Source organism: Galeopterus variegatus, unplaced genomic scaffold (genome assembly GCF_000696425.1).
Source record: "Galeopterus variegatus unplaced genomic scaffold, G_variegatus-3.0.2 Scaffold3028, whole genome shotgun sequence".
Taxonomy (NCBI): Eukaryota; Metazoa; Chordata; class Mammalia; order Dermoptera; family Cynocephalidae; genus Galeopterus; species Galeopterus variegatus.
In genome coordinates this window covers 243,017-254,079 of record NW_007729139.1, presented here as the reverse complement: position 1 = coordinate 254,079, position 11,063 = coordinate 243,017, and the positions used below count along the sequence as shown (strand labels likewise).

At 57.4% G+C, this 11,063-nt stretch overlaps 1 protein-coding gene across 1 annotated transcript in view; it reads right to left on the bottom strand.

The window, feature by feature from the left end:
- Positions 1–262: 262 nt before the first annotated feature.
- Positions 263–11,063, bottom strand: part of LOC103599605 (protein very KIND-like) — a 48,090-nt gene continuing 37,289 nt past the window's right edge. Inside the window, exons 10-18 of the mRNA XM_008583756.1 lie at positions 6,752–6,910; positions 6,132–6,209; positions 5,294–5,387; positions 4,576–4,738; positions 4,461–4,496; positions 3,634–4,325; positions 3,145–3,289; positions 1,853–1,938; positions 263–735 (exon numbers count right to left, since the gene is read on the bottom strand). Coding sequence (XP_008581978.1) covers positions 263–735; positions 1,853–1,938; positions 3,145–3,289; positions 3,634–4,325; positions 4,461–4,496; positions 4,576–4,738; positions 5,294–5,387; positions 6,132–6,209; positions 6,752–6,910 — 1,926 coding nt within the window. The remainder of the gene's footprint in view (positions 736–1,852; positions 1,939–3,144; positions 3,290–3,633; positions 4,326–4,460; positions 4,497–4,575; positions 4,739–5,293; positions 5,388–6,131; positions 6,210–6,751; positions 6,911–11,063) is intronic.

Genomic DNA, 11,063 nt, shown 5'->3' with positions numbered 1-11,063 from the left:
TGCCCCAGCAGGACACGTGGCTTAAACCTGACCTCGCGTGTCCAGCGCACAGGAGAGAGGAGCCGTTCCTGCCCTGAAATGTGGACAACATGGAGACAGCACAAGATTCCCACTGAAAGGTGCAGCGGGAGTGGCTGAGACCACTGTGGTGGGGGTCCCTGGGGCAGGTGGGGCACCAGGAGTGAGAGACACCCTGGGCAGGGGGCTGGGAGCCCAACACACCATCTGTCACCAGGAGTGATCCTCTGCTTGACCAAGGGCCTCACCGCCCGTGGCGCTCCTGAGGCTGCAGTGAGTGACGCCACCCCCCGGGACTCACCGGGCTCTGGGCCTCGAGCTCTGGGGACCCGCCGGCCTTCTGCCTCCCCAGGTCCTTCGCGTAGCTGTAGACGTCTGCCCCGAAGCAGTCGGCCTCGTAGAAGGCGCTGCACCAGCCAGGGCTGCAGCTCTGGAACTCCGCTGGGCTGGGGGCCACGGCTGGGATGCCCTTGTCGGGCCTGGCCAGATGGGCCACCGCCTCCGCGTCTGAGACCCTGCCGGCCGGCTCGGGACCCCCGCCCTGCTGCCCGGCCCCTCCAGCCTGGGGCGGCTGCTCTGTGGCAGCTTTGATTGACTTCTGAGGCCGAAATCCCACCTCAAAGTTTCCCCGTGAGAGCTCATCTGAGTCTATGTCTGACAGTGACGGAGGCGAGCAGGGCGCTCTGCTGCCCCGGGCCGCGGCTGGCTTCTCTCTCCCTTGAAAGAAGGAGGCGAGGGTTACGGGCAGCAGCTGCACTTGGTGTGTTCTAGGGAGGCCCCTTGCTCATGGTGGGGCCACTCACGCCTGGCGGGGACACCACATGTCCCCTTCTGCTCTCGAGAGGCCCACAGGGGTCCCTAACCTCTGCTGCATGTCTGGGTGGAGGTGACAGTGGAGACTTGTGGGTTGAAGGATGGTTCTGACCCTTCCTAGACACAGGTCTCCTTGGGGCATTTTCATTGTCAAATGGCAGAGTGGGACCCCATCTTCCCCACCAACACTGACTCCCCCCTTCCTTGGGGCCCCTCCGTCTCTTCTGGAATATTTGAGAACAGGTACAGCTGTGCCATGTCACACACCAGCCCCTCAGTGGCACTCTGGGCTCCATCAATGCTGGAAGCTTCCGTCTGGTGCGGGCACCACTCCCGGTCACCCAGGGGCATGCAGACCTCGAGCCCAGGGCCTGCTCGCTGTTCCCTAATTTGCTTAAATACGAGAGAACTTCAAAAAGTTCATGGAAAGATTCGTATTATCTTTTAATTCTATTTTTCCACAAACTTTGAAGTGCCCTCCTGGGGACCAAAGCCCACCACCAGTGTTTGGTTACTGGCTGGCAGGCAGATCTGGGGTGACCACGCCCGCCCCTCCTAAACCCTGAAGTTGGCCACTCTGCCAAGCTGCTTGGACTGCCTGAGACTGGGTTTCAGGAAATTACAAACTTTTCAGTTGACCTGGGAATCGTGGGCTAACAATCCAGCAAAAGCAGCTTCAGGATCTTTAAATGACATGTTTCCAGGGAAGAAGCAAAGACTCCCCAGCCCTGGCTCCCTGTGGCTCCCCCAGTCTGGGACCGACAGCTCCAGCCCCAAGGCCCTCTTCCTGCTGGCTGCCCCGTGTGGGGCAGGGGGAGAAAACCTTCCCTTCACAGGACAGACCCCTAGGATTGGACAGCCAAGCCCTGGGATCTCGGGGTACCCCCAGGGAAACAGTGACAACAGTTGGAGAAGCCCTTCCTGAAAACTGCCTGGAGAAGCCAACAGGGACCCGGGGACCCCTCCCTTAACCCCTCCCCCACCGTGGGAAGTCTGCTGTGGGCGCAGGCCCTTGTCTTACCCAGTCCGTGCAGCGAGGGCCTTTTGCTGGATGGCGAGCAGCCCCCCAGTGTGGTCTCGGGCTGGGGCCCTGCCTCCTCGGGAGCACTGGCGAGAGAACGGGTGGTCGGGAGCCCCACCCCACCACCTTCCCCTCCACTTCCTTCAGCCATGGAGGGGCCTCAGGTGGGCAGAGCAACCCCTAAGCACTGAGCCTCACATGGGGCGCACTGGGTGTGAGCTGGAGCCCCCCGCCACCGTCTTTGCTGGCACCTCCCAGGCACACAGGCTGCAGAGTGCCCTGCAGCTGTGGGCGGTCACCAAACATGGGATCCCCCAGGATGGGATCTCTGGGTCATAACTTCTTGGGGTCCTGAGATGGAATCCAGAAATAGCCCAGGACAGCCTTTCTCAATGCTGTGGAAACTTGTGGATGTTTGGGTTGGGGAGTAGGGGCTGATGGGGGTGCTTGTCTTGTGCCTCTGTTTGGAGAGCTGCCCACATGCTCTGGGCACCGTGTGGAGCAGCGAACAGAGCCCCCACCCCTGCTCCTGCTCCCAACACAAATGCACACCCCAGAAACAGCCACACCCCAGGTGGTGGTCACCATAGCGGGTCAGGGCTGCCTGGCTCTTGGGTGTCTCGGGTTGCCTCAGGCATGGCCAGGATGAGAAGTCCCTGCCCCTCACCATATTGGCCTCTGCTCTGGGAGCGGGGAAGGTGGGCCCCACGTCCAACTGTGGGCCAAGCCTGGCACCAAGGAGGGACCAGGCACATCTAGGGTGTCCATTCCTACCGGGGCAGCCATGAGGGTGAGGAGGCCTGGGGGTAGGGGTGGGGAGGCCCAGTGGGGGGTTGGGGGATGGGGAGGCCAGGGGGCATGGGTGGGCAGGGGAGCTGCCTGTCCTCCCTGCAACGGTCACCCCAGCGGCCAGTGCCATCACCTATGCCCCCACCTTCTAACATGGGAGGGGAGCCATCACCCTGCCCTGAATGTCACCTGGGGGTTGCGTGGGGAGACCAGATAGTGGTCCCTCCAGGGTTTGTGGCCACCTGCTTGGGGGCCTCCTCTCCCCTCTGGGCTCTCAAGCTGGTCTCTCTGAGCAGGGAGACCTGTGGCCACCAGTGCCCAGGCCTGCCACAGCCGCCCAGAAGCTGGTGCTAATGGGAAAGCTGTGGGGAGTGGGTGGGCTTCAGCCCAAGGAGAGGGGCCGCTGAGACTCCTGCCCTGTCCCACGCCCGGAGGGTGGCCACTGCAGGAAAGGCGAGGAGGTGGAAGCTGAGCTCAGCGGGGTCCGGGCGTGGGGCACGCACCTCTTGGAGGGTGACGTCGGCTCGTTCACCACTTTGAAGAGATTCTGCAGCAACTTCTCATTCCAGTAGAGGTCACAGAACTTCTCCGAGATGGCACCACAGAAGGTGGCGAAAGTGAGGTCTTTCAAGGCGAAAATGTACTCCCCTGGGTTTGCAGAATGGCAGAGACCAGACCAGTTAAATTCTGGGCAGGAGCATTTTTCTGGGTTTCCTCTTAGTCTTGGGCCAGAGAGGGCTGGGCTGTGGGTGGGGGGCTCCAAGACCCTCTTCCTGCCTGAGGCTCAGGTGCCTGCTCTGGGGGCCGCCCTCTGTCCCTGTGGCAGCCGGCCCCTGGGAGGCCGAGCTCTGCCCGCCGGGCTCTGTGCAGAGTCGGGCTCACTGTGGCCCCAAGTCCCCTTCACACTAATGCCTGCTGATGGGTTGTATCCTCTGTGGCCTCTCCCTGGTCCTGGGGTTTCCTCTGGGGGCGTCCTCTGGGGCCCCACGTACCCATGATCAGAGCCTCCAGCCCGTTGTCCAGGTAGCCGTCAAAGGCGAACTCCTCCTGGATCAGGCGCGTGGCCTCCTGCAGTGACGGGCAGGCCGTCCTCCTCGGGAGGCACGAGGCATCCACACTGGGTGGGCAGAGCTTGCGGTCTGCAGCCCGGGGCCTCTCAGGGAAGCTGTCTGGGGTCCGGTCACCATGCTCCCCAACAGAGCTGCCCTTGGGCTTGTCTGGACTCACCGAGGCCAGGGAGGGGCCCTGTGCGGCCGATCGGGTGCCCTGCGGCTCCCGGCCTGGGTGCTCAGTGGCCTTGCTCCTGGGTGGCTTGGATGGGTGACGTGAGCTGTGGTTGGCTGAGGTGGGCCCTGGGGGGCAGGGCCTGAGGCTCCCAGAAGGGGATTCAGGTGGGACCTGTCCGTCTAGCCCTTGCTCTGGGGGCAGCGCTGAAGCCTTCAGGGCGGGGACAGGAGAGCCAGTAGTTGCTGATGAGGCCCCCTCTGACTGGATGCCAGGGGTGGGGGGTGGAGTGCAGGAGTCCCCCTGGGCCGCGCCGTGTGGGTCCGACTCCCTGACACGTTCTGGGGTTCCTCCCTGTGGCCCTGGAGTTGGCACCGGCTGGTCAGGTGTCGTCGGGCTGGTGGTCCCAGCGGGGGACTCAGGCTCATGCTCCTTTGTGTCCTCCCTGTCTGGCGGGCGGCTCCTTTCTCCTCCCTGTGGCCCTGGAGTTGGCACCGGCTGGTCAGGTGTCGTCGGGCTGGTGGCCCCAGCGGGGGACTCAGGCTCATGCTCCTTTGTGTCCTCCCTGTCTGGCGGGCGGCTCCTTTCTGTGGGCCTCTCAGCTGGCCCTGAGGACAAGGCCAGCTGGTCCCTGTGGGAAGGACGAAGAGGGAACTCAGGAGGGGCTACCTGAGCCTGGTACCCTGCCCACCGGGGGTGGGGATGCTCACCTGGCTCCACCTGCATCCTGGGGGAGGACGATGGGCTTGAAGTGAGTGGCCTCGGAGGTGAAGGCTGCTGGCAGCCTGGGGGCTCCTTCCCAGCAGGAGGGATGGCCAGGCAGGGGCCCTGGCATGGCAACCAGCCTGGTGTCACCACTGACTGGCAGGAAGCCTGGGGACAGAGAGGCGGGGGTGGCGGGGGACTGGCAGAGGCCCTAGGGTGATTTGGCATTTCCGTGCAGGGTCTGCAGCCCTCCCTTCCCCCAAGGGCCCCTTCCCTGCGGGCTTGGCCCTGGAGCTGGAAGGTGGGGTGTGACCAGTGCTCAGGGGATGGCTGCAGTGAGGACCAGAAGGACTAGGCCCTGCTGAGAACGGGCTGCGGGGGGTGCAGGTGGGCACTGAGACATGGTGGGCTCTGCGTGTGGGGGAGACCGGCAGGAGAGAACTGGGGGGTTGCACCATGGGGCTGGGTGGAGGGAGGCCTGCGCGGGGGTGGTTTGACGAGATAGAGGCCGGGCGGCAGAGCCGGCTGGGAAGGACCGGGAGAGGCCAGGCAGGTGCAGGCGGGTTGAGCTCAGGACATGTGGCCCTGGGTTTCTGGGTGATGTCTGGTTGCGGGTGTCCACTCAGGGCTGGACTCCCAAAGACGGGGCAGCCGTGGACATGGGGTGCAGGTGCCAGCGGCGCAGGAGGGGCTGAGCGAGGGATGGTCAGGGCAGGGGCCCACCTGGGCTGGGTTCAGGAGCAGGCGCTGTGCCGGGTTTTAGTTCAACCACCGAGAAAGCATTTTGGAGACTGATGGTTTCTTCCTCCTGGTAGACCTGGGTGGGGGACGCAGACAGCCCCAGTCAAGGGGGCAGCAGAGGCTCCCGGAGTGCACGGTGGATGCCTCTCTTCCAGAGCGGCTGACACCCACGTGTGTGCCCCTGCCCACCCTGAGCCTCCGTGGAGCCTCCTGCTGGTGCTCAGGGGCCTGGCATGGAGGTTCCACGTCCTAGATTTGGAGTCGGCCTATTTCTGTTTGGAACAGGAGCCATTAGGGCGTCCTTCGCTTCCCAATTCGGCAAGGTTTTGGCAGGTTTCTAGGGAACAGGAAGATGATGTTGCAATCTGAGACCCAGAGCCCACACTCCCAGAGCTCGCTGGGGTCTATGCCCTGGAGGTGCTGGTCTGTCATCCTGGGGACCCCAGGACCTTGGGACCCCTTCTGATCCTGCTGGCCCCAGTCAGTGCACCCAGGAAGCCGACGGGCACCTTTGGAAATGCTGCCAATGACTGAGTGTCATGCTTTCTGACCCTCCTACCAACGCTAGCTGAAAAGTCCCCATGCAAGGCACGGTGGCCAACAGAGACCCTGGGTGTGGGGCTGCTGGGAGCAGATCCTTGGCGAGCTCGTTCAAGTTGATGGAAAAAGCTAAAACAGCTCTGTCCGAAGGGCAGAGTGTTATCCCCCACCTCTTCCTTGAATTCTCCGTAAATCTATGGAGAATTATACACAATGAAAAACAGGGGTGTGTGGGCAACTGGCAGGTGCAGGCTGCGCTGTGCTCTGGAGAGCACCTTACCTTACAGGTGGATGCCCTCAGGTGGGCTAAGATCTTCCCGCTGTCCATGCCTCGCTGAAGGAGGTAACCACCGCACACCTGGAAGTGGGACACAGTCCACGCGTCCGCACAGGCTGAGGTTTGGGCACCTACTCTGCCTGCTGGGTGCGGGCAGATGCCACGCTGGGGAGGGTGGCTAGAGCCCGCCCCAAGGTCCGAGTCCTGGGAGGGGAGGCCAGAAGGGGAAGGGGGAGGCTGGTGGGACCCCCAAAGGAGGTGGCTCGAGGCTGTGGACGGTGTGGGGCGTTCAGGGTGTGGGGGCCTCTCCCTGCTCCCCTCCATCAGGGCCCAAGGGCAGGGGTCAGCATGTGGCCCCAGGACACCCTGAGGAGAGGGGGCGCTCTGGGAGGAGCGTCCCTGTGGTGAGCCGGCAGAGACCCCACACTGTCTGCCCGCACAGATGGGCCACAAAATGAAACCTACTCTTCTGGCCTGCTTGAAAGCCAGGGGTCAGGCTGACTTTTCCTAGAAACAAGGACTTGCATTCTGGCCGCTCCCCCTGCCTGCCTGGCTCAGCCACAGTGGCCCTGTCCAAGGCCATTGGGGCCGTGGGTGGGGGGTCATGACAGCAGTGTGGTTACCTTGATGGCCTCAGCTGCAGATGGCCGCTCCAGGGCACTGCGTCTGGCCATGTCCAGGAGGAGGGTCTTGAGCCTGCGTGGCAGAGCCAGCTTGTGGTTGCGGGGGACGCTAAACTTGGCTGTGGTCCACAGGATGGCGGCCACACAGTACACGGAGGCCTGGGTGGAGGCAGAGAGAGGGGGATGGGGCCTGTAGGTCTATCGTGTCCACAGAAATGCCCCTGCTCGGGCTCCCCAGAGGGACCCCGAGGCACCATCTCAGAGCCTGGCAGCCCCCATCCCAGGCTCCCATTTCGGAACCCAGAGGCAGGGCCTGGGGTATGTATGTTTAACAAGCCCCCACCCCCACCTGAGTCTGCTCAGGTGTGAAAAGCCTCAGCCGGGCTGCCCTGCGTTGGGCTCTCCTCATGGCCACAGTGACGGGGAAGTTGAGGGGGACCAGCCCCAGCCCCAGCCCCAGCGTGCTGCTAAGCGGCTCACAGGTGGCTCTGCACAACCGCGTGCCTCCACGTGCACATGTGGTTCACTCCATGCTGCTGAGGCGAGGGGCGCTCCGCACGCAGCTCGTCCCCCGTGCGCTCTTTTCCGTGGGTTCTTTAGGGCCCCTGATCCTCGCTGACGGCCCGTGTTAATTGTACCAGCTTTGCCATCCAGAGTCCACCTGTGCAGGTCGGGTGCTTCCGGCGCGAATGCTGGTGATGTTTTGTTTCAGCTCGGTCGGCGAGAGGAAGGCGAGACAGGACGGGGCGTGCTGGAGCTTCCCTTGTTCTGAGCGACGCTTCGCAGCCCAGAGGACAGGTGCTGGACGCCGGGGGAGCACGTCCTCGCTGTGGGCTGCCCGCCTTCAGCAGGCTCTCGCATTTCATCCCACCGGTTACATTTCCCTGGCACTTCGTTGAAGCTGAACAAGCCACAGAACCATAAACCAAGGCCTGATGGACAGTGCTGGCCGATCTCCACGGCATAGACACCCCCCTGTGGCTGACGCCAGCTGCCAGCGTGGCGCCATGAACGTGGGGCTGGAAGAGCCGTGGAGCAGCTCACCTCTGTGTGGAGCTTCCACCACCCAGACGCAGCAGACGTGGACAGCCCGAGGGCACAGATGACAGTCAACTACCGTCCAATCCTTAGGAGATGAGTCTTGAGTACTTACTAAACGTTTAAACTTTGCTCTGTGAGGTAATTGTGGACTGACATACAGTTGTAAGAAATAAGACAGAGAGGTTCCACTGCGCCCAGTTTCCCACAATAGCAGCATCCTGCAAAACTGTACAATGTCACGGCCAGCACACTGGGGTTGACACAGCCAAGCCACAGAACATCCGCCACCCCAGGACCCTCATGAGCCCTTCACAGCCGCATGCGCCTTCCTCCCGCCCGGCCCCTCCTTAAGCCCTGGCGCTCTAGTCTGCTGTCCTAGCTACAGTTCTGTCATTTCAAGAAGGCCACACAGGTGGAATCCCACACTACGCGACCTTCCGGGGCTGCCTCTTTCCTCTCAGCATGATCTTCTGGAGATGCAGCCAGGTTGTCGCGTTGCCAGTGCTCCACTCTCTATGGCTGGGCAGGGTTCTACGGCGTGGATGTCCCACAGCTCGTGTGACCATCCATCCCTTGAGGGACACTGGGCGGTTTACAGCTTGGAGCTATTATGAATAAAGCTGCTGTAAACGTTCATACACAGGACTTTCTGTAAACATGAGTTTCATTTCTCTAGGATTAAGCCTGGGAGTGCAATATCTGGGTTGTACTGTAGTTGTGTGTTTAGTTTTTAAAGAAATTGCCAAACTGTTCTCCAGTGGCTGTGCCACTCCCCACCTGCACCAGCGCGGGTGAGACGTCCTGGTGCCTTGCATCCTCGCCAGCATTTGATGTTGTCAGTACTCGGGATTTTAGTCATTCCAGTAGGTACGTAGCGGCGTCTCACCTTATAACATGCAGTTCTGTAATGCCCGATGTGCTTATCTGCCATCTGCGTATGTCCTTTCGAGAGGTGTCTTTCCGACCTTGTGCCCCCTTCTTAACTGGCCTGTTTTTTTTCTTATTGCTAACTTTTAAGAGCTCTTTGTATATTTGGGATAAAAGTCGTTTATCAGGTGTTGTGCAGATATTTTTTCCCAGTCTGTGGCACATCTTTTTTCCCTCTTAACAGTGTCTTCTTCTGAGCAGAAATTTCTCGTTTTAATGAAGTCTAACATCACTTTTTTCTTTCATAGACGTGCTTTGGTGTTGTCTAGAAACTCGTTGCCTAGATTTCCTCCTATGTTATCTTCTAGAAGCTTTGCGGTTTTGCATGCGTCTATGATGCATTTTGACTGAATTTCTGAAAGGTTAAGGTCTGCGTCTGGATTCCTTTCTAACATTTGTCGAGCTGTTCCCGCACCACTTGTTGGGAAGGCTGTCTCTGTCGCACTGGCTTTTGTCCTTTGCCAAAGGCCAGCTGACCGTGTTTATGTGGGTCTGTTTCTGGGCTCTCTGTTCCGTTCCACTGCCTTACATTTAAGTAGTTCATTTTTTGGAGTAATTGTAAATGAATTGAATTAAAAGTTTTTTTGTCCACATATTTACTGCTAGTATCAGAAATAAAAATGATTTAAAAATTTTTTATCTTATAGCCCGTGACTTTGCAGAACTCAATTGTAAGTTCTAGGAGGGAGTGTGTGTGCGTAGATTCTTGACATTTTCTTCTTCTTCTTTTTTTTTTTTTAAGATGACTGGTAAGAGGATCTTAACCCCTGACTTGGTGTTGTCAGCACCGCGGTCTCCCAAGTGAGCCACGGGCCGGCCCTAATCTTGGGATTTTCTATGTAGACAACTGTGTCATCTGCAAACAATTTTGTTTCTTCTTTCCTGCTTTTATGCTTTTTAGTTGCTTTTCTTGCATTGTTGTAGTGGCTAGAACGTTTAGCCCCCTGCTGGATAAGATTGGTGAGAGTGGGCACCCTCACCTTGTCTCAATCTTAGGGGGAAAGTGTTCGGTCTTTAACCATTAAGTATGATGTCAGCTGTAAGGTCTTTTGTCTTGTTTTTGTTCTGGTAGATAATGCTTTGTATCAATTTGAGGAAGTTTCTTCTCTTCCTATTTTTTGGAGAGTTTTTTTATTTTTATATTTTTAATCATGAATAGCTGTTGAATTTTATCAAATGGTTTTTCTGCATTGATTAATTTGGTTATGTTTTTTTTTTTTTCTTTAGCTGGTTAATATGTTAGGCGACATTGGTTGATTTTCAAATATTGAACCAGATATGTATTCCTGGAATAAACCCCACTTTGTCATGGTGAATATTTGTTTTTATATATTGCTGACTTCTATTTGCATATATTTTGTTAAGAATTTTTGCCTTTATATTCATGAGAGATACTGATTTTTTGATACTGTCATTGATTTAGGTAGCAGGGTAATACCAGCTTCATAAAATAAATTGGGAAGTATCCCTCCCTCTTCTGTTTTCTGGAAAAGATTGTGTAGAACTGGTGTTAATTCTCCTTTAAACATTTGGTATAATTTTCTAGTAAAACCATCTGAGCCTAGAGATATATTTTAGGAGAGTTTTAAAATTATAAATTCTACTTTCTCAAGAGCTATAGGGCTGTTCCAACAATCTATTTCACATTGGGTGAGTTGTAGTAGTTTGTGTTTCTCGCAGAATTGGTCCATTTCACAGAAGTTGTCGAGTCGATGTGTAGAGTTGTTTGCAGTTTCTCTTATTAGCCTTCTGATGCCTGGAGGGTCTGTGGCCAGATCCCCTGTGTCATTCCTGATACTGGTAATTTGCGTCTTCTCTATTTTTTCCCTTTGTCAGTTTTGCTAGAAGTTCGTCAATTTTATTGCTCTTTCCCAAGAACCAAGTCTTTATCTCACTGATTTTCTCCGTTTTTCTGTTTTCAGTTGCACTGATTTCTGCTCTTATCTTTATTTGCTTGCCTCTGCTTGCTGGGGTTCTTAAGGTGGGGGCTTCTGTCACCAAGTTGAGACTTTGCCTCTTTTCTAATGTACGCATTTAGTGCTATAAATTTCCCTTTTGGTTCTGTTTTAGCTGCATCTCACAGATCTGGACGTGCCGCATGGTCATTTTCACATAGTTCGGTGTATTTTTAAAACTCTCCTTAAGACTTCCTCTTTGAGGGCCGGCCCGGTGGCGCACTGCGCTAGTGCGCCACTTGGGAGGTGCGGAGGCGCTCCTGCCGAGGGTTCGGATCCCACATACAGACCGGCTCCCGCTCACTGGCTGAGCGAGGCACGGGGGCAACACCGAGGGTTGCGATCCGTTGCCGGACACGGAAAAGGACAAAAAAAAAAAAAAAAAAAAA